This window comes from Myotis yumanensis, unplaced genomic scaffold, assembly GCF_028538775.1.
Source record: "Myotis yumanensis isolate MYYU_CA2020_CCGP unplaced genomic scaffold, mMyoYum1.0.hap1 SCAF_5, whole genome shotgun sequence".
NCBI lineage: Eukaryota > Metazoa > Chordata > Mammalia > Chiroptera > Vespertilionidae > Myotis > Myotis yumanensis.
Genome location: NW_027223756.1, coordinates 100,300,508 through 100,326,959, shown reverse-complemented (window position 1 = coordinate 100,326,959; position 26,452 = coordinate 100,300,508). Strand labels below are relative to the sequence as shown.

General features: G+C 43.2%; 1 protein-coding gene and 1 non-coding gene across 5 annotated transcripts in view; one reads left to right on the top strand and one right to left on the bottom strand.

The window, feature by feature from the left end:
• ZNF496 (zinc finger protein 496) overlaps positions 1-26,452 on the bottom strand; it is a 63,327-nt gene extending 36,875 nt beyond the window's left edge. For 3 of the 4 annotated variants that reach the window (XM_070416700.1, XM_070416699.1, XM_070416697.1), the window contains exons 1-6: positions 26,377-26,452; positions 25,976-26,170; positions 24,423-24,525; positions 23,656-24,082; positions 23,108-23,291; positions 19,898-19,974 (exon numbers count right to left, since the gene is read on the bottom strand). In XM_070416700.1, the coding sequence (XP_070272801.1) occupies positions 19,898-19,974; positions 23,108-23,291; positions 23,656-24,045 (651 nt within the window). In that variant the 5' untranslated portion in view covers positions 24,046-24,082; positions 24,423-24,525; positions 25,976-26,170; positions 26,377-26,452. The remainder of the gene's footprint in view (positions 1-19,897; positions 19,975-23,107; positions 23,292-23,655; positions 24,083-24,422; positions 24,526-25,975; positions 26,171-26,376) is intronic. The other variant, XM_070416698.1, reaches the window with a different exon arrangement.
• On the top strand, positions 11,488-11,617 carry LOC139011925 (small nucleolar RNA SNORA33). The gene has a single exon (XR_011471735.1). It is a non-coding gene; the product is annotated as a small nucleolar RNA SNORA33 (small nucleolar RNA).

Sequence of the window (26,452 nt, the reverse complement as noted above, 5' to 3'; positions counted from 1 at the left end):
ATTTTTGAGGCCCAGTCAATAAAACATATGTAAGAAACATTTTAATAGAGAGATTAAAAATGGTGGCAGAGTAGGAGGATGCTGTACGGACATGCTCCCAGGAGCAAGCTGGAATTACAACTGAAATATAGAAAGGCTTCCTGAATAGTCAATGGAAAACTCACAGGAAAGAACGCTGCTTCCCAAGGACTGAAGGTGGAGACCACATAGAGACTGGTAGGAGAGGCAGAGGCGTGAAAGGGCTGGCCAGGCACCCACAGACAGCAACTGAAGTCCTGGAAAGATATCTCAGCTTGGGGGGTGGGGGGGGAGGTGCCACTGAGAACTCTGGGATCTAATCCCGAAGCTGGGCTCCCCAGCAGAGAGCACAAAACTGAGGAGGGTACCCACATAACATCTAGCTGTGAAAAGCAGTGGGGTGTTGTCTGCCAGGGAGTGGCAGCTGAAAGTTTGGGCACCCTCTTAAAGGGCCAACACACAAAAATTCCCTGTGGAGCCACCCACCTTGTGCTCTGGCAGAGGGAGGGTGAAGTGGACTGGAGCTGTGAGAGCAGAACCCAGGACTGGGGACTTGGGGGATAGAGCTCAGAAGGCAGACACCCCAAGTTTCCTGGGCTGAGTAATTGCCTCATACAACAGAGGACATCTTTCCCACATAGACAACTGCCTTGCCTGGGGAGAAGATAGTCCACGCACCCTATTAGGAAAAAACCTTGCCCTGAGGCCACTTAAGAGATTAAAAGTAACAATTAGCCTCCAGGCAGAAGCAATTGCCCCATCCTGTTGAAAAAACTCTCCCTGTACCCAAGGACAATTGCCTGGGGGCAATTCAAGTCCGATTCCTTTTAGTCTGTAGACAGAGGCAGTCTCTGGAAGCTTTGAGTCTTTACCTGATCCAATTAGTCAGAAACAGCCTTTAACACTGTCCTGCACTAGAGATTGAGAGGTGTAGAGGATCTACCTAAAACATAGTCACAAACCCAAACAGACAACCAAAATGAGGAAACAAAGAAACAACCCCCAAGTGAAAGAACTAGCAAATTCTCCAGAAGAAGAGATAAATGAAGCAGAGATAAGAAATTTATATGAAACAGAGTTCAGATGTTAAAAGTGCTCAACAGTATGAAAAAAGACATAGTAACTATGAAAAAAGAACAGTCTGAGATAAAGAATGACATAACAGCCCTAACTGGTTTAGCTCAGTGGATAGAGCATCAGCCTGCAGACTGAAAGGTCCCAGGTTTGATTCCGGTCAAGGGCATGTACCTTGGTTGTGGGCACATCCCCAGTAGGAGGTGTGTAGGAGGCAGCTGATCAATGTTTCTCTCTCAGTGATGTTTCTATCTCTCTATCCCTCTCCCTTCCTCTCTGTAAAAAAATCAATAAAATATATTTCAAAAAAATGACATAACACAAATAAAGAACACATTAGAAGGAATACACAGCAGATTAGGGGAAGCTGATGATCAAATCAGTGAATTAGAAGACAGAGTTGAAAATATTACTCAATCAGAGAACCAAAAAGAAAAAAACAATTAAAAAACAGAAGGACAGCTTAAGGGAGCTGTGGGACAATGTGAAACGTAACAATATTAGAATAGTAGGTGTGCCAGAAGAGGCAGAAAGGGAGAAAGGAATAGAGAAGGTGTTTGAAGAAATAATGGTAGAAAACTTCCCTAACCTGGTAAAGGAAAAAGTCACACAAGTTCAGGAGGCACAGAGAACCCCCAAACAAGAAGAACCCAAACAGACCCACACCCAGACACATCATAATTAAAATGCCAAAAATTAAAGACAAAGAGAGAATCTTAAAGGCACCAAGAGAAAAGAAAACTGTTACCTACAAAGGAGCTCCCATAAGTCTGACACCTGATTTCTCATCAGAAACTCTACAGGCCAGAAGGGAATGGCCTAAAGTAAAGTACTCAAGGTAATGGAAAGCAAGGATCTGAGACAAAGATTACTATATCCAGCAAGGTTATCATTCAAAATAGAAGGTCAAATAAAGAGCTTCCCAGACAAAAAAAGGCTAAAGGGTTCATCACCACCAAGCCAGCATTACAAGAAATGCTAAAGGGATTACTGTAAGGGATTGCTGAGAAGAAGAAACAGAGAGAGAAACCTAGCCATACAGAATTAAAATGGCTATAAATAAGTACCTCTCAATAATAACCCTAAATGTAAATGGATTAAATGCTCCAATTAAAAGGTTTAGGGTAGCTGAATGGATACAGAAACATGACCCAATTATATGCTATCTACAAGAGACCAACCTCAAAACAAAAGACACACACAGGATGAAAGTGAAGAGATGGAAAAAAAATTTCCATACAAATGGAAAAGAAAAACAAAGCTGGAGTAGCAATACTCCTATCTCACAAAATGCCCCAGTGTGCCGCCTAAGCCTCTCCCCCAGCCGGGACCCCCGTGTGCAGCCCTGGGCAGGTGGGACCCCAAGTGAGGCCCTGGGCGATAGGGACCCCCGTGTGCGGCCCTGGGCAGGCGGGGCTTGGCAGCGCGATCGGCCCAAGGAAGCCCTATTCTTGCAGGAATCTTCCTGCAACGTCTTCCAGTATTATTATACTTAAAATCCTTTTATTCTTGAAATATTAATGTATATTGCAATAATATTATTATATGTAAGATGATTTTTTCTTGAATATAGTAGGCCCTCAGGTTATGTCGGAGATCTGTTCCTATGGTGCCACTAACTTGATTTTCGGCGTAAGTCAGAACCCACTTACATAAGCACCTACGTCACTCACATGGAGCACATACACAGCAGTAATGAAGTGAAATAGTAAAAAAAAAAATTTAAAAGAAAGATAACAATTCCTGACCTTTACTTATGGTAAATAAATAATAAAAAACATAAAGCACATATGTACACACGTCGAAAAAATGATGGAACTTTTTTTTAAATAAATAAATGGGAGATGGCGACATAACCACGAAACCAGAACCTGCGGACTGCCTATAATTGGTGTTTATTTCATGTAACATTATTATATTTAAAATCGTTTTTCTTGATATTAATGTTTATTGCATGTAACATTATCATATTTAAGATCATTTTTTGGAGATATTAATGTTTATTGCATGTAACATTATTATATTTAAGATAGTTTTTCTTGAAATATTAAGATTTACTGCATGTAACATTATATTTAAAATCATTTTTCTTGAAATTAAAAACAAACGTTTTAATAAAAATTTCGTAACAATTTTTACAATACATAATTATTAATAATGAACTACGTTTGCTAATGACTGATTACTATAATTGTGTTGCATTCATTTCCCTTATGCGCCTTACGCACAGGCGCACCACTTCTCTCCACTAATACTAGCAGCGAATATTTAGCAGCTGATTGACACGTCATTAGTCTTATTCTGACTTGATTGTTGTGTGCAATAGGAAATATTTCGCTTGCAGAGAACAAGAAAAATAGGTTTATTTGCGGTACGCTTATTAATTTGTGCAGTTATCCAGTGTCTGGTAATTTAATGTTCAAGAAAAATATTTTTATTAAAATGTTCTATTATTTTATGTTAACGATTACTCATTTATTTCAGCCCTTTGTATTCAGTATGTCTCTATCGAAATAAATCTATGTTTCTATGAAAATTGAAGCTTTTGTTTTTTTGCGGCCCACATCAACTTATACCTTGTTTATTTGACCCGTGTTAGCCTTTGAGTTTGACATGCTTGATGTAGAGAAAAGGAAACCCTCATGCACTGATGGTGGGATTGCTAACTGATGTAGCCACTATGGAAAACAGGATGGAGTTTCCTCAAAATATTAAAAATAGAACTACCATATGACCCAACAGTCCCACTTGAGGGTATTTATCTAAAGAAATCCAAAACAGTAATTTGAAAAAATATATGCATCCCTATGGTCCCTTGCAGAATTATCTACAATAATCAAGATATGGAAGCCACCCAAGTGCCCATCAATAGATGACTGGATAAAGATGTGATACAAGCCTTGGTTGGGTAGCTCAACTGGTTAAAGTGTTCTCCTGATACACCAAGGTTGAAAGGTTTGATCTCTGACCAAGGCACATATATAAGAATCAACCAATGAATGCATAAGGAAGTGGAACAACAAATCAATGTTTCTCTCTTTCTCTCAAATAAGTAAAATTTGAAAAAAGATGTGTTATGATATCTATATCTATATATACATATATACATATACATATACATATATATATATGGTGGAATATTGTTCTACCATAGAAAAGAATGAAATCTTACCATTTGTGGTGTGCTCTATCACTCAGGAGCGCACCTGTGCCTTTCCCCATCCTTTCTTCTACCCCCACAGGCACGTTACCTTTGCCCTTCTCCTAAGCTCCAAGGTCTCTTCTTCTTCTGTAGCTTGTTTTCTGAGCCTACGGAGCCCAGCTGGCTCACTTCTACTATCGCCATAACTTTCAAAATAAACTTGCTCTTATAATTTGAAAAAAAAAAGGGAAATCTTACCATTTGCAACATTTATAAAACTAGAGGGTATTATACTAAGTGAAATAAGACAAAGACAGATACCATATGATTTCACTTATACATGGAATATAGAAAACAAAATAAATGAATAAACAAAATAGAAATAGAGAACTGATGGTTGCCAGATAGGTAGGGCTTTGGGGGCTGGGTGAAAAAGGTGAGGGGATTAAGTACAAATTGATAGTTACAAAATATTCATGGAGATGTCAAGTACAACATAGGGAATCCTATATAATAAAGCGGTAATATGCAAATTAACCCCATGCCCTCACAAGATGGCTGCCCACGACCAGGCCATCAGGGGGGGTTAGTGAGGGACGACCAAATGACTGAACAAGCAGGCTACGTGGGGCAACCAGGAGAGCAGGGGGGTTAGTGAGGGGTGACCAAATGACTGAATAGCTGGCTGCATGGGGCGACCAGGCTGGTGGGGGAGGTGGGGTGGGGTGCGGTTAGGAGCGACCAGGCCAGCAGCGGGGGGCAGTTGGGCGGGGGGCAGTTAGGGGGGACCAGGCTGGCAGGGGGCGGCAACGAGGCTGGCATGCAGAGGCAGTGAGGGGAGAACAGGCTGGCACGAGGGGGGGAGGGTGCGGGAGGGGAGGCAATTAGGGGCAACCAGGCAGGCAGCCAGGCAGGCGAGTGATTAGGAGCCAGCAGTCCAGGATTGTGAGAGGGATGTCCAACTACCGGTTTAGGCCCAATCCCCAGGATTGGGCCTAAACCAGCAGTCGAACATCCCCCAAGGGGTCCTGGATTAGAGAGGATGCAGGCCAGGCTGAGGGACAGCCCCCCCCCCCCCCCCCGCAGTGCATGAATTTCATGCACCGAGCCTCTAGTATAGTCAATAATATTGTAATTATTTATGATGTGAGGTGAATACTAGACTTATGAGGGGGATCACTTCATAAATTATATAAATGTCTAATCACTATGTTGTATACCTAAAATGAATGTAATGAATGTCAACTGTAATTTAAAAAAATAAATTTCTACAGCCACCCAAACTTTCAGCAATCACCACCCTTATCAATCAGCAGCTATAAACATCCAAGCTAAGACCCTTCATCAGCAAAAAGATTATGACTCACTGAAGACTCAGATGATGGTTAGCATTTTTAGCAATAAGAAATTTATAAATTAAGGTATGTACATTGTTTCTTTCAACAATGTTATTGTACTTAACAGACCCTGGTATAGTGTAAACATAACTTACATGAGCTGGAAAACCAAAATATTATGTGACTCACTTTATTGCAATTTTGCTTCCTGGTGGTGGTCTGGATCGGAAGTACAGTATCTCCGAGGTCTGAGTGTACTAAAATAAAGAGCTCAGGGGATGTATGTACTCAACAGCAGAATTGATGGGACAGAGAAAAGGATCAACTTGAAGACAGGAAGGGAAACTGTCCAACTGAACAACAGAGAGAAAATAGACAAAACCTTAAACAGAGTGTAAGGTACGTGTAAAACTTATAAAATCTGTGTACTGAGAATCCTGAGAAAAGAGCAGGTGGGGCTGAAAAAGCACCTGAAGAGAAAAATGGCTCGACTTTCCTGATTCAGAAAGAGACATAAAGCCAGATTCAAGAAGTAGAAAGAACCCCAAAACAAAAATCCAAAGAAATCCATACCAAGATACATCATAATAAACTTCTGAAAACTAAAGATGAAAAGAAGAAAAAACCCTTAGAAGTCACCAGAGAAAAAAACACTATCTTTCCTCTAGGAGAAAAGGAAATCCAGAGAACAGCCAATCTCTGATCAGAAGCCATGGAGGGAAAAGGAAGGGCTCATATTCCCAAGTGAGAGGAAACCGTCAGCCATGAATACCACCTCCAGTGAAAACAGCCCTCCAGAATGAAGAGGGATCAGGACATTCTCAGATGAATCCAAAAAAGTGCATTTGCCACCAGCAAACTTAACCTAAAAGAATGGCAGAAGGAAATGTGTTAAACAGAAAGAAAATGATTAAAGGAGTTCAGAATAGGTGCCTAAGGTGGGCCACTCTGCATGTGGGTTGCTTTGAACTAAAGGCATTTGAGGCCATGCAGGCTCAGGAGACATTTCTCCCATGAAGAATTTAAATTGGGGCCTTGCCCATAATAATTATCACCAGAAATAACTATTTTTGAGCTCTCTATAGGGCAGGCAAACTAACTTCTAATTACTGAACACCTGCTCTTCTTGTCCTGCAGTGACCCTCCTCCCCCTGTAGCTCCAGGTGTCTGACCGCTCCCTTATCTCAGAATGTCACATCTATTTCATTTTATCTTTCTGTGTGGAACTGATACTGTTACAATAACCTGGCTATTATTTAACAGTAAAGGAGTAAAGACTAGTTAATATAGGCATGCCATTTATACAGCTCTGCTAATTTAACACTCTTGCCTTGATATTGATGAACACACAGTAATATGAGGTCTACCTGTGTCTGCTATTTAAACAAAACTCACTTCAGCCTGACCAGTGTGGCTTAGTGGCTGAGTGTTGACCTATGAACCAGGAGGTTAAGGTTCAATTCCTGGTCAGAGCACATGCCTGGGTTGCGGGCTCAATCCCCAGTGTGGGGCACGCAGAGACAGCTGATCAATAATTCTCTCTCATCACTGATGTTTCTATCTCTCTTCCTTTCTGAAATAAAAAATATAAAAACAACAAAAACATAACTCACTTCAAATACAATGATGTAGGCAGGTTGAAAGTAAAAAGATGGAGAGTATATGTTACATAATAATTAATTAAAAGGAAAAGAAGTAGCAAATGCCAAAAAAGGTAGAATTTAGCAAAAAGAAAATTATAATACTAGTAAACTAGAGGCCTGGTGCACGAAATTCATGCGGGGGGGGGGGGGGGGGGGGTGTCTCTCAGCCCGGCCTGCACCCTCTTACAATCTGGGACATCCCTCTCACAATCCGGGACTGCTGGCTCCTAACTGCTCACCTGCCTGCCTGATCGCCCTAACCGCCTCTGTCTCACCCCCTGCTGTTGTGGCTTCGTACAGAAGGACATCTGGAATGACATCTGGAAGGTCATTCGGCTATCCGGTCTAATTAGCATATTATGCTTTTATTATTATAGATGGATAATTTAGTAATTTACTGAACAGAAGCCATGGAGGGAAAAGGAAGGGCTCATATTAAATTATTAAATTACCCATCCTATATAATAAAAGCCTAATATGCTAAGTGTCTGGTCGTCCGTTCAACCAACCAAAGCGCAATATGCTAATGTATGCGAAGGCCGCTCAACTGCTCGCTATGACATGCACTGACCACCAGGGGGCAAACTGTTGACTGGTCAACGAGTCCCTATGATGTGCACTAACCACCAGGGGGCAGACGCTCCAAAAGGTAGGTTAGCTTGCTGCTGGGGCCTGGCCGATCGGGACTAAGCAAGATGGGCCGGACACCCTGGAGCCCTCGTGCAGTCCCTCCCCGGCTGGCCAACCTCCTGCGTCCCTCCCTGGCCCCGATCATGCACCGGTCGGGTCCCTCAGCCTGGCCTGCACCCTCTCAGAATCTGGGACCCCTCGGGGAATGTCAGAGAACCGGTTTCGGCCCGATCCTGCAGGCCAGGCCGAGGGACCCCACTGGTGCACGAATTTGTGCACTGAACCTCTAGTTTATTATAACATTTGGTTATTGGCAAATGTTTGCAAGGATGTGGGGGATGTGGAGAAAGATACCAGAGTGATTGCACCATGGGTTCATCTCCTAAGAAGACATTTCTAAATATACATGTAATATGTGAGTAGCAATTCTAATGCATATGCACCAAACAGAGAGCTGCAAAGGCAGAAACTGACAGAACCGAAAGGAGAAACAGACAAATCACTACAGTTGGAGATGTCAACATCCCTTCTCTCAAGAACTGGAAGAACAATCAACTACACAGAAAGTCAGGAAGGATATAGAAAACTCAATAGCAGCATCAACCAATAGGCTCTAATCAACATTTACAGAACACCCAATGAGAACAGAATATACGTTCCTTTCAAATACCAACAGAACATACAACAATACAGACCACACACTGGGCCATTGAGGTCCCAGAAAGAGAGAAGAACTCCCCCTCAAAATCTAAAAGTACTGACATCATACATTGTATTATCTGATCATAATGGAATCAAACTAGAAATCAATAATAGAAAGCTCAGAGGAAAATCTGCAAGCCTTGGAAATGAAACCACATTTCTAAATAATCCTTAGGTCAAAGAAGGCGGCTCATGAGAAATACAAAATATACTGAAATTAATAAAAATAAAAATGTACCTTATTACAATTTGTGGGATGTAACTAAAGCAGTGTTAAGATGGACATTTATGGTACTAACATGCCTGCATTAGAAATGCTTACATAAGAAGGAAAGTCCCACCTTGAGCTTCTTAATGTAAGCTTTCCACCTCAAGAACCTAGAAAGGGAACAGTAAAATAAACCCAAAGAATGCAAGATGAAGAAATAACAGATGAGACAAAAACTCAATAAAATTGAAAACACAAAAACAGTAGGAAAAAAAAAATCAATGAAACAATGATGATGGAATACCACAAATAACTCCACATGCATAAATTTGACAATTTAAGATGAAAACAACCAATCCTTTGAAACACACAAACCACTACAGCTCATCTACTATGAAGTAGATAGTATGAACAGCCCCCATTAAGGATGTTGAACCTATAATTAAAATATAACTTAGAGCCCAGCCAGTGTGGCTCAGTGGTTGAGCATTGACCTATGAAGCAGGAGGTCACAGTTCGATTCCCAGTCAGGGCACATGCGGTCAGGGCACATGCTCGGGTTGTGGGCTTGATCCCCAAGGTGGGGCATGCAGGAGGCAGCCAATCAATGATTCTCTCTCATCATTGATGTTTCTTTTCTATCTCTCCCTCTCTCAAATCAGTAAAAACAAGAAAAAAAAATAAACTTAAAAAAAAAAAAAGAATACCACTTCTGCTACACCCCTTCTAAGTCTCTCAGGTCATAGATTTCACTAGAGAATTCTAACAAGTGTTCAAAAATTAACACCAATTTTGCACTATCTCTTATAATAAGAGGAGGGGAAACTTCCAAATTCATCTTATGAAGCTAGTATTACCCTAAAACCAAAGCTAGACAAAGACAATAAAATAAACACCGACTAATTTCACTCCTGAATAGATATAAAATAATAGCAAACAAAACTCAGCAATATATAAAGAGATTTTATACCATGACAATAAGGGAATGCAAGGCTGGTTCAATAATTAAAAATCAGTCAACACAATCCAGCACATTAACAGCCTAAAGAAAATTCACATGTTCATTCTCAACTGAAGCAGAAAAGACTTTGATTAAATCCAACACCCATACACAATAAGAAATCTCAGGGGGAAAAAATTGAGGTGCTTCATCTTGATAAAGAGAATTTACAAAAACTTATAGCTAACAGCATATTTAATGGTGAGATGACACTTTCCCCCTAAGACTAGCTACAAGTCAAGGAAATCCTCTCTCACCACTGCTATTCAACATTGTGCTGGAGGTTCTAGCCAATGGAATGAGACAAGAAAAAAAAAAGGCATAAAAGCTGGAAAGAAATAAAACTGTCCTTATTTGCAGATAACATGGTTATCTACAAAGAAAATCCAGGACTCTATTTAAAAACAAGCAAATACACATAAAAAAAAAACACCACAACACTCCTTAAAACTGATACAGTATATGAATCTGGCAAGGTCACAGAATAAAAAATAAACATACAAATATCTGTTGTGTTTCTTATACTAGAAATGATTATATTGTCATCAAAATTAAAAATATAATTCCATTTGCAATTGCTTAAAAAATGAGGTACTTATGTATATGTATAATAAAACATGTATAGAACTTGTGCATTGAGAACCACCAACCAGTGATGAAAGAAATCAAAGAGAATGGAAAAGCATATCACATTCATAGATCACAAGACCCAGATAGTAAAAATGTCAATGCTCCCTAAATTGACACACATTTAACAAAATCTCAGTGGGATTTTTTGCAGATATGAGCAAGATTATTCTAAAATGCATAGAGAAAAGCAAAGAAATGAAAATACATAATTTTAAAAAAGAAGAATAAAATAAGAGGAGCCAGTCCACATATAAACTATGTTCTATTAGTGGAAAGACAAATACATCAATGGACCAAAACGGAGAACCCAAGAATAACCCACACAAATATGCTCAACTGATTTTTGACAAGAGAATAAAAGCAATTCAGTGGAAACAAACTTTTCTGCCAAGAGGGCCGAAGCAATTGGACATCCACTAGCAAAAATAAAACAAAACAAAAAAACAAACTGTGACCTAATTCTCCACCTTATACAAAAATTAGAGATATAGACTTAAATGCAAATGGACCACAGATTATAGACTTAAATGTATTTTGGACCAAAATGTAAAGTGGATAACTAAAGGAAAAAACATAGAAAATCTTTGGGATCTAAAACGAGGCAAAGAATCCTTAGACTTTATACCAAGAGCATGATCCTTAAAAGGAAAAATTGATTAACAACCCAAATTTAAAACTTTTGCCCTGCTGAAGACCCTGTGAAATGGATGGGATGAGAAGAAATATTTACAAAACATACATCCAACAAAGGACAAGTATGTAGACTATATAAAGAGTTCTCAAAACTCAACAGTAAAAAGCCAAAATGGACAATTAGAACATGGACAATAGTGTGGTGAAGGCCTGAGAGGGGTGGGTGTGGGGTGGAGAGAGTTAATGGGAAAAAAAAGGGGAGACATCTAATACTTTCAACAATAGAGATAAACTAAAAAAAAAAAAAAAATGGACAAAAGTCATAAAGAGACCTTTCATGGAGAGGATATAGATTGCAGATGAGCACATGAAAAGACATCTAACTTCATTAGCCATTAGAGAATTCAAATTTAAGTCCAAAGGAGATATCAGTATGCATCTATCAGAATGGCTAAAATAAAAAATGGTGAAAGCCAGCCAGTAAGTCTGCTTACCTGAATGTGTTTCTGCAGAAATTTAGACAAAGCTGGCAATAATAAAGTCATATTACGAGCCTTAAAGACACTGAAGTCATTAAGGTCCCTGAAAATGGCAATAAGGAAATTAATTAATTAATTAAATTAAATAAAAAACAGTGACAACATCAAATGTTGGCAAGGATGTGGGGAATATAGTGGAAGTGTAAAATGGTACAGTCACTTTGGAAAAAGGTACCAGACAACCCAACAATGCATACCTGGGCATGTGTCCCCAGAGAAATGAAGACTGATGTTCACACAAAACTGTACAAAAATGTTTACAGCAACGTTATACAAAATGCCCTAAACTGGAAACCACCCAGATCTCCTTCAGCAGGTGAATAGTTCAACAAACTGTGATACATCCATACAATGGGGTCTTTCCTTAGTAATAAAAACAGAACGGACTACTGACACATGGAAAACACTTGTTGAAGCTCCACAGAATTATGCTGATGGAAAACCATAGCCTGCAAGATTGTTACAATATATGGAAATGAATAAACATTATACACCACATAAACAAAATGAAAGATAAAAGCCACATGATTATATCAATAGACACAGAAAAAGGCCTAGCCAGCATAGGTCAGAGGTTGAGTGTCAACCTATAAACCAGGAGGTCAAGGTTCAGAGCATATGCCCAGGTTGCTGGCTTGATCCCCAGTGTGGGGCATGCAGGAGATAGCCGATCAATGATTCTCTCTCATCACTGATGTTTCTATTTCTCTCTCTCTTTGAAATTATTAAAAATATATATATTTTTAAAATTGATACAGAAAAAAAAAACAAAAAAGAAAATAAATGCAGAGAAAAGCATTTGATAAAATAGAGCACCCACTTATGTAAAAACTCCCTGCAAAGTGGAAATACAGGGAACATACCTCAATGTAATAAAGGCCATTTATGACAGACCCACAGCCAAAATCATACTTAATGGCAAAAACTATAAGCATTTCCCTTAACATAGAGAACAAGACATGGATGTCCACTTTTACCACTCTTATTCAACATGGTACTGGAAATCCTAACCATATCAATCAGACAAGAAGAAATAAAAGGCATTCAAATTAGAAAGGGAGAAGTGATATTGTCATTATTTGCAGATGACATGATACTGAATAGAGAGAACCCTAAAGATTCCACCAAAAAACTACCATAACTGATCAATGAATTCAGTAAAGTAGCAGGACACAAAATTAATATCTAGAAATCAGTTGCTTTTTTTTCTCTCCATCACCGAAAAGTATTTATTAGGAAAAAGAAAGGATTGCAATACAAAACTTGCAGAATTGGTGAGCCATGTGCAAATTCCTCAGTTGCATTTTTTATACACCAATAATAGACTATCAGGAGGAGGAAAACCAAGATGGCGGCATAGGTAAACACTGGAAATTGCTGCCTCCCACAACCACTTCAAAAATACAACTAAAAGAAAAAACGGACATCATCCAGAACCACAGGAAGGATGGCTGAGTGGAAATTCTACAGCTAGAAGGAAAGAGAAAAGCACATTGAGACTCAGAGGAGGTGCGGAAGTAAAGTGCAGAGGTACGGAGGCGCACATGGAAAGGGCTGGCAACTGACGTGGTGGTTGTTTTTTTCAATCGGGAGGGAGACACAAGCTCCCAACTGCTCTGAACTCCAGTTCTGGGCGAATCTCTGGGGACATACGGGGAGAAACTGGACTGTCTGGCATTGGTCGGAACTCGAGGGTGGCTTTCTCTCAGAGGTGCTTGCAGCGATTACCATGGGACACTGAGACCTGGGGCCTCTTAGGGCAGGGCTGAGGATCAGCCATAGCTGTTTGCTCTGCCCTGTTGATTCCCTGAGACCCTGCCCCACCCAAGCTGAGCACAGAGGCTTTTGTGTATGAATGGCCTGGCCCTTAGCAATCTAAAATTACCTAACAAACTGCAGCTGGGTCAGAGAGACCCAGAACATTCAAAAGAAGGCCCAAGGCCCCACAGCAGCTTGCACTGCTTCACAGCTGGGCCTCATCTGGGCACCTCCAACCCCCAAACAAAGAAGAGGAATCTCTCCATAGCTCCTGCTGGGTAGCCTCAGGCAGAGGCTAAATTAGCACCTCCTTAGAGATCCAAGAGCCAGTGTACCCAGTGATCAGAGTGGGACCATCCAGATTACAACTCCTCAGATCCATAAGGGACACACTCAGGGGGCAGACTCAGTGAGCATCAAAGCCCCACTGAAGCAAGTCTTGCCCCAGAAGGGTGTCTCCAGCACAGAAGTTCTCCCACCATAGACACAGCTGATTCTCACAGCCAATTGGCCTGGAGGTCAATTCCTCCCAGTGATACCTACAACAATCAAGGCTTAACTACAACAAGACTGTGCACAAAGCCCACAAAAGGGTGCACCAAGAGTGTCCACCTCAGGTAATTGGGGAGGCTGAGCCACTGGGCCCTACAGGACACCTAGCACACAAAGCCAATCTATCAACACAGGGAAGCATAAAAAATGCAGAGACAAAGAAACAGCTCACAAATGACAGAAATGAAGGAAAGAAACTACTGGATATAGAGTTCAAAACCACGGTTATAAGGTTTTTCAAGAATTTTCTAGAAACCACCGATAAATTTAGTGAGACACTCAAGAAATCTAGTGAGACCCTTGAAGTTATGAAAAAGGACCAACTAGAAATTAAGCATACACTGACTGAAATAAAGAATATTATACAAAGTTCAAACAGCAGACTAGAGGATCGCAAGAATCAAGTCAAATATTTGAAATACGAAGAAGCAAAAAACACCCAACTGGAAAAACAAAAAGAAAAAAGAATCCAAAAATTTGAAGATAGTGTAAGGAGCCTCTGGGGCAACTTCAAGCGTACCAACATCCGAATTATGGGGGTGCCAGAAGAAGAGAGAGAGAGCAAGATATTGAAAACCTATTGAAGCAATCATGACAGAACACTTCCCCTACCTGGTGAAAGAAATAGACTTACAAGTCCAGGAAGCGCAGAGAACCCCAAATAAGAGGAATCCAAAGAGGACCACACCAAGACACATCATAATTAAAATGCCAAGAGCAAAAGACAAAGAGAGAATCTTAAAAGCAGCAAGAGAAAAACAGTTAGTTACCTACAAGGGAGTACCCATACGATTGTCAGCTGATTTCTCAACAGAAACTATGCAGGCCAGAAGGGAGTGGCAAGAAATATTCAAAGTGATGAATAGCAAGAACCTACAACCAAGATTACTTTACCCAGCAAAGCTATCATTCAGAATTGAAGGTCAGATAAAGAGCTTCACAGATAAGAAAAAGGTAAAGGTGTTCATCATCACCAAACCAATATTATATGAAATGCTGAAAGGTATCCTTTAAGAGGAGGAAGAAGAAAAAAAAGGTACAGATACAAATTATGAACAACAAATACACATCTATCAACAAGTGAATCTAAAAATCAAGGGAATAAATAATCTAATGAACAGAAAAAAAAAAATAATAATAAACTATCAGAAAGGGAAACTAGGAAACCAAATCACTCACAACCGCTTAAAAAAAAATTTAAATATCCAGAAATAATATTAACCAAAGAAGTAGAAGACCTGTACTCGGAAGATTATAAGACACTGAAGAAAGAAACTGAAGATACAAATAAGTAGAAGCATATACCATACCATGTTCATGGATAGGAAGAATTAACATATAATTAAAATGTCCATACTACCCAAAGCAACCTATAGATTCAATGCAATTCTTACCAATATATCAATGGCGTATTTCACAGTACTAGAATAAATATTCCAAAAATTTATATGGAACCACAAAAGACCCCAAATAGCAACAGCAATCTTGAGAAAAAAAGAACAAAGCTGGAGGAATCACACTACCTGATATCAAACTATATTACAAGGCCATAGTAATCAAAACAGCATGGTAATGGCACAAAAACAGACATATAAATCAATGGAATATAATAGAGATCCCCAAAATAAACCCACACCTTTGGGTCAATTAATATTTGACAAAGGAGCCCAGCTGGGGTGGCTCAGTGGTTGAGCATCGACTGGGTTGTGCAGGAGTCCTCAAACTACGGCCCGCGAGCCACATGCAAATACAAATACTATATTTGTTCCCGTTTTGTTTTTTTACTTCAAAATAAGATATGTGCAGTGTGCACAGGAATTTGTTCATAGTTTTTTTTTAAACTATAGTCCAGCCCTCCAACAGTCTGAGGGATAGTGAACTGGCCCCCTCTTTAAAACGTTTGAGGACCCCTGGGGTTGTGGGTTGATCCCCAGTGAGGGGTGTGTAGGAGGCAGCTGATCAATGATTCTCTTTCATCACTGATGTTTCTCTCTCTCTCTCTCTCTCTCTCTCCCGCCCGCTTCCTCTCTGAAGTCAATAAAAATATATTTTTAAAAAATGTTTGACAAAGGAGGCAAAAACATACAATAGACTAAAGATAGTCTATTCCAGGGGTCCTCAAACTATGGCCCGCGGGCCACATGCGGCCCACCGAAAACATTTATCCGGCCCGCCGGGTGTTTTTGCCGCTGGTGCCTGTCCTGCTTAGCAGCCGACTCGTCCCGGGCCCGCAGTGCGCATGTGTGGAATGTCTGAGGGACAGTGAACTGGCCCCCTGTTTAAAAAGTTTGAGGACCTCTGGTCTATTCAATAAATGGTGTTGGAAATACTGGACACAATATGTGCAAAAAAATAAAACTAGACCAACTTCTTACACCACACACAAGGATAAACTCAAAATGGATCAAAGACTTAAATGTTAAACTTGAAACCATAATAATCCTACAAGAAAACATAGGTAGTAAAATCTCGGACATTTCTCATAGCAATATTTTCTCTGATATGTCTCCTCGGGAAAGGAAAACAAAAGAAAAGTAAACAATGGGACTATATCAAACTAAAAGTTTTTTGCACAGCAAAGGCAACCATCAACAAAATGAAAAGACAACCCACTGAATGGTAAAAAATATTCACCGATACATCTGATAAGGGGTTAATATCCCAAATTTATAAAGAACTTGTAAAACTGAACACCAAAAAACCAAACAATCCAATTAAAAAATGGGCAAAAGACCTAAACAGACACTTTTCCAAAGAGGAACACAGATGGCCAATATACATAAGAAAAGATGTTCAATGTCAGTCATCAGAGAAATGCAAATTAAAACCACAATGAGATATCATATCATGCCTGTCTGAATGGCTAGCATAAATAAATCAACAAACAAGTATTGGCGAGGATGTGCACTGTTGGTAAGAATGCAGATTGGTGCAGCCACTATGGAAAACATTATGGAGCTACCTCAAAAATTCAAAATGGAACTGCCTATGACCCAGTAATTCCACTACTTCTGGGAATTTATCAGAAGAAACAAGGCACACTAATTCAGTGGTTCTCAACGTGTGGGTTATGACCACTTTGGCGGTTGAATGACCCTTTTACAGGGGTCGCCTAAGACCATCCTGCATATCAGGTATTTACATTACGATTCATAACAGTAGCAACATTACAGTTATGAAGTAGCAACGAAAATAATTTTATGGTTGGGTCACAACATGAGGAACTGTATTTAAAGGGCCAGAAGGTTGAGAACCACTGCACTAATTCGAAAGAATATTTGTACCCCTATTTTCATTGCAGTGTTATTTACAATAGCCAAGATTTAAAGCAGCCCAACTATCCATCAGTAGATGGCTGGATAAAAAGAGCTGTGGTACATTTACACAATGGAATACTACTTGGCTGTAAACAAAACAAAACAAAAACGGAAATCTTACCCTTTGCATAGATGGACCTGAAGAACATTATGCTAAGTGAAATATGCCAATGAGAGAAAGACAAGTACCATATGATTTCACTCATATGTGGAATCTAATGAACAAAATGAACTAACAAGCAAAACAGAGACAGACTTATAGATAGAGAGCTGACTGACAGCAGGGGAGGGGGGGGGTTTGGGGGGGAGGGTCTGAATATTAGGTGGAGGGATTGAGAAAAAAAACAAACAGAGGCCCTAACTGGTTTGACTCAGTGGATAGAGTGTCGGCCTGTGGACTGAAGGGTCCCAGGTTTGATTCCAATCAAGGGCATATACCTTGGTTGCGGGCATATCCCCAATAGGGGGTGTGCAGGAAGCAGCTGATCGATGTTTCTCTCTCATTGATGTTTCTAACTCTCTATCCCTCTCCCTTCCTCTCTGTAAAAAATCAATAAAATATATTTTTTAAAAAAGGAGACAAATGAAGAAACTTATGGACAGCAACAATAGTGTGTACTGAGGAGGGGAGGGGGACTAGAGGAAAGGGAGTAAGTTTTAGGAGGGATAAATGGAGACTTGACTTGGGGTGATGAACACACAATACAGTGTACAGATGATGTGTTGTAGAATTGTGCACCTGAAACCTAGATAATTGTTAACCAGTGTCACCACAATGAATTTTTTAAAAAGTCCATACCCAAATGTGACATACCAGTACTGTATGAACCCACCTACTTAATGTTCTTAAACAACACTATCAGATGGTTATCAGAGACCAATGAGAGGCTAGAGTGAGAGCAGTGGGTATGGCCGGAAAAGGCAATAGGAAGGATGCTTCTGAAAACAAATGTTCTGCATCCTGTGTGTATTATTGTCAGTATGCTGCTTATGACATTGTATTGTATCTGTTATTTCTTACATCTGAGGTGAATCTATGATTACCTAAAAAAATAAATAAATAAATGCACCTATATTCATAGCAACATTATTCACAGTGGCCAGAAGGTGGAAGCAACCTAAGTGTTCATCAAAGAATGAAATGACCTCGCTGGTGTGGCTCAGTTGGTTGGGCATTGTCCCGTACACCAAAAGGTTGCTGGTTAGATTCCTGGTCAGGAATGCCAGGGTTTTGAGGTCAATTCCCAGTAAGGAGCCTGCAAGGGGCAGCGAATCAATGTTACCCTCTCACATCAATGTTTCTCTCCCTTCCTTTCTCTCTAAAAATCAGTAAAAATATTTTATTTTAGAAAGAATGAATGAATAAGTACAATGGATTATATACACACCACGAAATATCATTCAGCCTTCACGAAGGAGAGAATTCTGACACAGGCTACATCATGGACATTACACTGAGGGAAGTAAACCAGACTCCAAAGGACAAATGCTGTGTGGTCCACATATGTGCTCTCTAGAGTGAGTGCGATGGTGGGTGCCAGGCCAGCAGTATGGGGGAATGAGGAATTGTTACTGATGGGTGAGGAGTTTCAGTTTGGAAAGATGAAAAAATTCTGGAGATTGGTTGCACAACAATGGGATATACTTAAGATTACTGAACATTTAAAAACACCATTGTACATTAAAAATGGTTAGAATTGTAAATTTTGTTATTTGTATTTTACAATTAAAAATTCAAAAGAAAAAGCCCTAAAAAATAAGACCTTCAGGATGGTGACTTAGTGCATTGGGCAGAAACAATCTTCAATGGAGTGATACAGAGCACTGATTTATCAGAATCTGTCTCTTCTGCTCACTGTGGCATCTATAGGGACCTGGATAAATTCAAAGGTGAACAACTGAAACTCAATAGATACTAAATTCATAGCATCACTTTGCAAGTTGTACTGGTCAAAGGTATCAGCACATGCTGTGTTCCAGGGGTACAGCTCCAAGGGAATGGACAACCCTCCACTTCATGTGCCCAGCAAATTCCCTCTCATTCTGAGCTGAACCCCCTGTCAAGTTTAAAGTCTTGCTAAATGCAGAGAACAAATTGCTGTCCTTCAGATAGTCTTCCATTTGCTGAGAACCAGTAGCAACAGGGTCCACCCCTTTACAGCACCAACATTCTTGTAATAAGTGAATTTCATGGCAACGAAAGGAAAGTGTTCAGTAGGGAAACTAAGGGGGTGTGGTCAGCCCCAGGCAGAAACTGGGATGGAAAGAGGTGAGTGAAGACACCTGCTAAACCAAAAACAGCTCCCACCACCTGAGAAATAAGGCTTACGTGGAAACCCCCTAACAGCCCTCTGCATGGCTACGTGACGGTACCAACGAAATCTACGTTTTCCCCTCCCCTTTTTCACTGGAGGGGACACCAAGATGCCAAGAGGAAGAGAGACGGGGACTCGAGGTTGTTTGTTGTCCACCACCATTGTCCACACAGGCTCCCAAAGGTGACGGCACAGCCAGCATGGTGAGCAGCCCAGATTATGGGGCAGGAGGAGGGATAGGAGTCACATAAACTCACATCTGTCCTTTTATTTTTTCTAGACAGGGGCTGAACAGCCTGTGTGGCAGAGAGAAAGCTGGCCAGGATCCTGGCAAAGCTTCCCTGTAGCTGACAGAGAGGCAAAGTGGGGTTTTCAAGGGTTCTTGCAGAAGTCACTCACCAGGGGCAGCTGGAGAGAGGTCATCTGCTGTCCATCCCTCATGCTCACTTCCTGAAGGAGGGATGGGTCCTGAGGAACTGAAAGAGATGAGAAAAGGGTGTCTCATAACCCTGGGTCTCTTTTCTTACCTGGGAGGACAAGATAATGCAGATAAAAAAACTTTGGGCAAACTTTGCTTTCAAACACAACAAGGGAGACTTTGACAGGGAATGCCTGGGCTTGAGTTGGCCCTGCCACCAAGTCGCAATGTAACTTCCCAAAGATGCAGGGGCTTCAACTTCATGATCCGAAATATGGGGAAAATAGAGGTTAGAGCTCTGAGTCAAGACATCAGTAAGAGCTGCCAGCAATGAAAATTACTGTGGGGCTCCAGGGTCACAGAAATGTACACACCTGGAAGTTTATAAACTGTAAACTCTAGAACACTGTGTCCCTGTTATGCCCCCTCCTACCCTCCCAGAAGAAGCACTTGTTGAAGCCCACTAGAAAGTGCAGAGTATAGAACTGGGACCACCTCCCTTAGCCTGACCTTGAGGCCTGGGGGCAGGGGTTGCTATTCCAACAGACTTCTCTCCCTGATGGGCAACTACACCTTGCTCAGGCTTCTGTAAGCAGTGAGCCACATACCTTGCCCAGGGTGCAGCCATGTGAAAATAAGTTGTTTCAAAAGGTGCTCCTTTCACAGAATAAGACTTGGAAAGCTGCACTAAAGTTTCTTGGTCTTTTGAAGGTTGATCCTGGTCACATGTTAAATCAGCCTCAAAGCTAACACAGAAGCCACCATTTCTCACCAAGATGCAGCAGGGAAAGGTGTAACTATTTAGAACAAGGGTCCAAACAGGAGGCAGACCAAGAGACAACTTAGCCGGCAGTGACACTGGGGGTCCCCGAGGGAGGCAACCTTCTCACTCTGCTGGGGAAAGCTCAAGCAGGGTGGGTGTGGATGTGAGGGGCGAGTTCATTCTGCTCTCTCACACCTGCCACCTTCTGGGGGATGTATGACAGCCTCTTCCTACCTTTCCCATGGGACATGAGTACACGGACACTTTTACAAATCATTGTGAAAGCTTTACCCTTTAAGTCAGATTTAGCGTTTTGGGAAGTTTTTCAAAATTAGGAACTACAAGGTTTTGCTGGTGGCTCATCCCAACAACAAATCACTTTAAGTCTTTAAGGTCTTCCTAGTAACAAACTCATCATGGCTCCTTTGTCCACTTATTATTGCTCAGGGTAAATGGAGGAGCTGAGTCTTTGGACCAGAATCCTATCAGTGGTAACTGGCTTATCTCTGAACTTCCTCAAGAAGCATCAGCTTAGGCTGGGGCAGCTACTTCTGAGGGCATTCTTGCTACCTACAACCTGCATATCACAAGCTGCCTGCACATGCAGTGTTTATTTGGACTAATGGTTGCTTCCCTTCAGCTTGTCGTTAGACTAAATTATGTCCTTACCAAATTCACATGTTGAAGTCCCAACCCCTAAGACCATAAAATGTGACTGTATTTGGAGATGGGGATCTTTCAAGAGGTAATTAAGTTAACAAAATTTTTAGGATGGCCCTAACCCAATATGACTGATGTCCTTATAAGAAGAGATTAAGCCCTGGCTGGTACACCAAAAAGTGGCAGGTTTTACGGCTGGTGTGGTTCAGTGGTTGAGCATCAACCCATGAACCAGGAGATCATAGTACGATTCCCTGTTAGGGCACATGCTAGGATTGTGGGTTTGATCCCCAGTAGGGGGCGTGGCAGCCAATCAATGATTCTCATCATTGATGTTTCTATCTCTCCCTCTCTCTCTGATATCAATAAAAAAATATTTAAAGAAGAAAAAAAAAGGTGGCAGGTTTGATTCCTAGTCAGGGCACATGCCCGGGTTGCAGGCTCAATCCCAAGTAGAGGGCATGCAGGGGGCAACCAATCAATGTTTTTCTCTCACATTGATGTTCCTCCCCCCCGCCCCCCTCTCTCTAAGATCAATTAAAAATTTTTTTTAAATAGTTAAAATGGTAAATTTTATTTTAAAAAGAGATTAAGACACACACAAAGGGACAAACACATGAGGACATAGGTAGATGATGGCCATTCACACACCAAGGAGAGAGGCCTCAGAAGGAACCAGCCCTCCTGACACCTGGTCTGGATCTTCCAACCTCCAGAACTGGAAGAAAGTAAATGTCTGTTGTTTAAGCTGCCCTGTCTGTGGAACTTTGTTCAGTCCTAAAAAACTATCTGGACTTTCAACCAAGGGGAGGCTGAAGAGTTTGTTTTATACAGAAGTCAATATAGTTTAACCCATAAAGAAATGTAATATGCTTTTTTTTAACTGAAAAACTTATGACAATGTTAAGGATGACTGTGAATCTCAAAAATACTCTCTCTTCTGGCACCTCTCTCCTTTCATCTGTTATCTATAGCACAATGTAGCAAGTCTGCCCAAAACAACCCTCACACCACAGAGGTCACTTAACCCCAGGGCAGCATATCTTCCCATAGGATTACTTCAACTGATAATCATGACTGCTTAGCATTTTATGGATAAAATCCTTTAATCCTCAAGAAACCCAATAAGAGTAATGATTACCTCCTTTGGATGGACCAGTAAACTGAGGCTTGCAGAGTTTAGAAGCTGCCCTGGGTTATAGCGAGGTGCCAAAACCACCTGCCTGAAGCCACCAGCACACTTTGTACAGATATTTAGACATGGCTAGGTGACATTCAAGCCCCAAACCCTGAGACACCAACCTGTTCCCTCTGAGAGTTATTTCTGTATTTCCTTGCAGTATCATAACAAGCCTGAGATCAGGGGCTGTTTTGCTGGGAAAGAGAGGTTCAGGGAGACAAGTGGATATGGCCACACTCGGTTTCTGACACAGCCCTACTGGGACAGCCAATAGTGCTCAGCTGTCCCCACAAAATGACAAAGCCCAGAAATACACCCTCACAGAGAGAAGATGGTGCAGCTTCAAAGACAGCCCCTTACAACAGAGTCTGCACTGGGAGACAGAGGTCCCTCTGAATGAATGGGGCACCATGAAAAGAACAGACACCCTCAGGAAATTCTGATTCTATCACTCTAGGGAGGAACTCAGACCTTGAAAGTTGTTTATGGCTCCTCAGGGGATAGGAGAGAACTACTGAGGTCAAGAGCCACCTCTAAGGCACAAGGTGGGGTACAAAGGCCGGCCTGCCCCCGCCCCAGACTCCCTACCTGGGTCCCCGCTGAGCTGGCCTGGCAGTCTGCTTGGGAGCCCAGGGCCCTGGGGCAGGGCCACTGGCTGGGCTTCCTGGCTCTTTGCAAGGTGGCTCTGGGCCTCTGCTGGCAGCTGCTCCTGCTCCTGGTCCAGAGGGCCATCCCCATCGTCAATCACCACGGGGTCCTCACAGTGCTTGAGCTGCAATCCCAGAAAGAGCTTTTCAGGACTCACAGAGAGGTCCCTAGCCAGCAAGGGCCAGAGGCTGTGCAAACTCCCTCCCTTGGCCTACTGACCATCACCTCCACAGCTGATCACTGGAGGCTCAGCCCAGGCCTTGGACAGGGCTGTAAAGGGGAAGGACTTATCTTCCTAGTTAGAGCCTTTAGGGAATATAATCAGCTCTACTGAGAAACCAACACTCATGTGTACTTCACCAAAGCAAGAGCTCTGGAGAGAATTCCTCATCCCTGCCAGGGGACGGGGAAGGTGTGTGTGTGTGTGGAGGCTCTTACCCTCTTCTCCTCCCAACCTCCAGCCAGCCCAGAGCAGCTGCTCCACTCACCCACTGCCAGGGTCTCCCTGGCTCCCTTTCTAGTGCCTCCACAGCAGCCACAGCCTGCTCTCCGCTCTCCGGCTCCTGGGCACGCACCCAGCCCTGGATCTCGCGAGGCAGGATGGCTAGGAATTGCTCCAGCACCAGCAACTCCAGGATCTGCTCCTTGCTGTGCCGCTCGGGGCACAGCCAGCCCCGGCACAGGTCCCAGAGGCGCTGCAGGGCCTCACGGGGGCCCGCCGCCTCCTGGTAGCGGAACCGGCGGAAGAGGCGTCGGGAAGATTCGGGGCTGGGAGGCTCGCCCTGGGGTCCAGGGCTCTCTCCCGGTGGGCTCCTCATTTTCCTGGGCTCCTCACTTTCCTTTGGAGCCAAGACTCGGGGACACAGGGCTGTGGGCATGATGGGATTTGATGGGGGTCAGCAGCAGAAGACGACCCTATTTTCAAACAGAAATCACTGGCTTCAATACTCTGGTCTCTTGTGAGTAGGTGTGGAGGGTGGTGATGGGGAAAGTGACAAGGCCTAAGGACCAGCCCTTGGGAGAAGCCCTGGGACATGTGAGAAGTGTCAGTGTGACTGGTCCTTACACAAATGGAGGGAACTGCCACCCCCAACAGCATCATTGCATGGTCCCCCTAATTGGTCAACCTGACAAACGAGGCAGGGAGTCCAGGAGAAAAGTGGTGTCCTTTCAATGTGACAAAGACATTCCGAGCATCCCAGGACAATGACAGGGCTACATGCAGGAGAGAGAAGGAATTAAGACTCTGTGGTACCTTCGGTGGCCAGATCCTCCTGGAGAAAACCCAAGAGGGCCGAGCTAAGCAGGCTGCTATCTTGGGATTTCTGAGCCAAAGTCACCGTTCCTGCCCTTGAGACCTTTACAACATGAGTTGGAAAGACAAAGACAGATGTTCCAGATAAGAACCATGAAGGCATGTTGAGGAAGGGAAACCCACACTGCTAACGGCCAGGGCAGACTACTGGTTCTGGACCTGCTGGATCCACACAGCCAGAACCAGCTCTGACCCATAGAGTCTGCACTGGGAGACAAGGGTGAAGCACATGGCCGAGAAGATACCCAGACAAGCCCTGGCCAGTGCAGCTCTGTAGGTTGGAGCGTTGTCCCGTACACCAAAGGGTGGCAGGTTCAATCCCCAGTTGGGGTGTGTATGAGAGGCAACTGATCCATGTTTCTCTCACACCAATGTTTCTTTCTTCCTCTCTTTCTCAAATCAATTAATAAAAACCTATCCTCAGATGAGGATTAGAAAAGCAACAAAAAATGGGACAGTCAAAAACAACAAAAAAAAGGGGGGCAGTTAAAAGTGACAGCCACACCTCAGATTCCAGGAGAAAAGTAATGCTGTGCATTTATAAATACCAGTACTGCCTGGCCGGTGTCCTCAGTGGTTGAGCATCAACCAATGAACCAGGCTGGATCCCCAGCAGAGAGCGTGCAGGAGGCATCAGATAGATGTTTTCCTCTCATCAATATTTCTCTCTAGCTCTCCCTTCCTCTATCTCTAAAATAAATAATAAAAAAAATGGAGTAAACGCCACTACTTAGAGACTATGGGACCCAGAGAAGGTCCCTCCCCTTCTCTCAGGCCGTGAGATCACTGGGTAATCACTGGACTTCCATACCCAGATTGTATGAGGCGCCCCTTCTTAACCTTAACCCCCGACAGCTCAGGGTCCTAAGGGTCCCATGTGGAATGCAGGCCCCGCTCCAATTTCACAGGAAGACCGGAAGAACCACAAAGCCACGGAATAGCAGTCAGAAAAACCAAGTGTCTGGACTGCTCTGCTTTCCAATGGAAAACAGACTAGCAGAAAAGGACTCAAAAAGTCTGGCTGGGCACCTTAGAGCCTGCCCTATGGCAACCTTCCTTCAGTGCCTGCTCCTGCATTTGGAACCAGCCTCCCAAAGTCCCTGAGCTCAGCCACCACACAACGGCAGGGCCTCTGGGTTCCCAGGTCGGCCCCAACCTAGGGTACCCAGGCCCCACCCTCAGACTCAGTGTGCGATGGGAACCAGCCCTAATCAGACAGTGGCGCTCCTCTTCGTCACCAGGCACCTGGCGGTAGGAGGCTCAGGAGTGATGCCTGAAGAATGAACGAACATGGGATTCCCGTGGAGCGGGGCGGGGCTTAAAGCAGCTGATGGAGGAGGGACAGCGCGGGATCAGCAGCAAGGAAAGGGAGGGCATTTTAGGCCAGGGGAAGAGAGAGCTTTTCCTCGCTCTCCCTCTCCCGCTTCCCTCCCAGCGCGCGCACGCACACCCCGCGCGCGCGTCTCCGGAGTAGCCAGCTCCCGGCTCCTCACCTCACACCGTCTGGAACTCCTTCCCGGCGTCTAACTCCAATGGCTCCTACTGCGGCGTTCGTCTCCACAGCCGTCCCTCATCCTTCCCAGCCCGCCTCCCGGTGTCCTTCCCGAGGCGGGCTCTCTGCTGGGCCCGACTCCGTCCCTGGCCAGCCGAGCCACGTCTCCAGCTCATCCAGAAATCCACGACTCCACCTGGGAGGGAAGAACAGAAAGAAATGCAGGACCCTGAAAGACGATATCGCCTTATCTCCCCGCCCGCAGAGCCCCAACGACTGGCTCCGGGATGGGGGGCGCGCGGGGTCGGTCCGGGACCGCGGGGCCGCGAGTCTCGGGTGCTTGGGGTTGGGAGAGGCGGCGGGAGGGCGCCGCGCGGGCCGTAGGGGCCCGGCCGCACTCACCGCCGGGACGCGTCCCCGCTAGCCGGCCGCGCAGGCTTGGCCGCCGCTGGAGCCCGCCGGACGCGGAGGAAAGGAA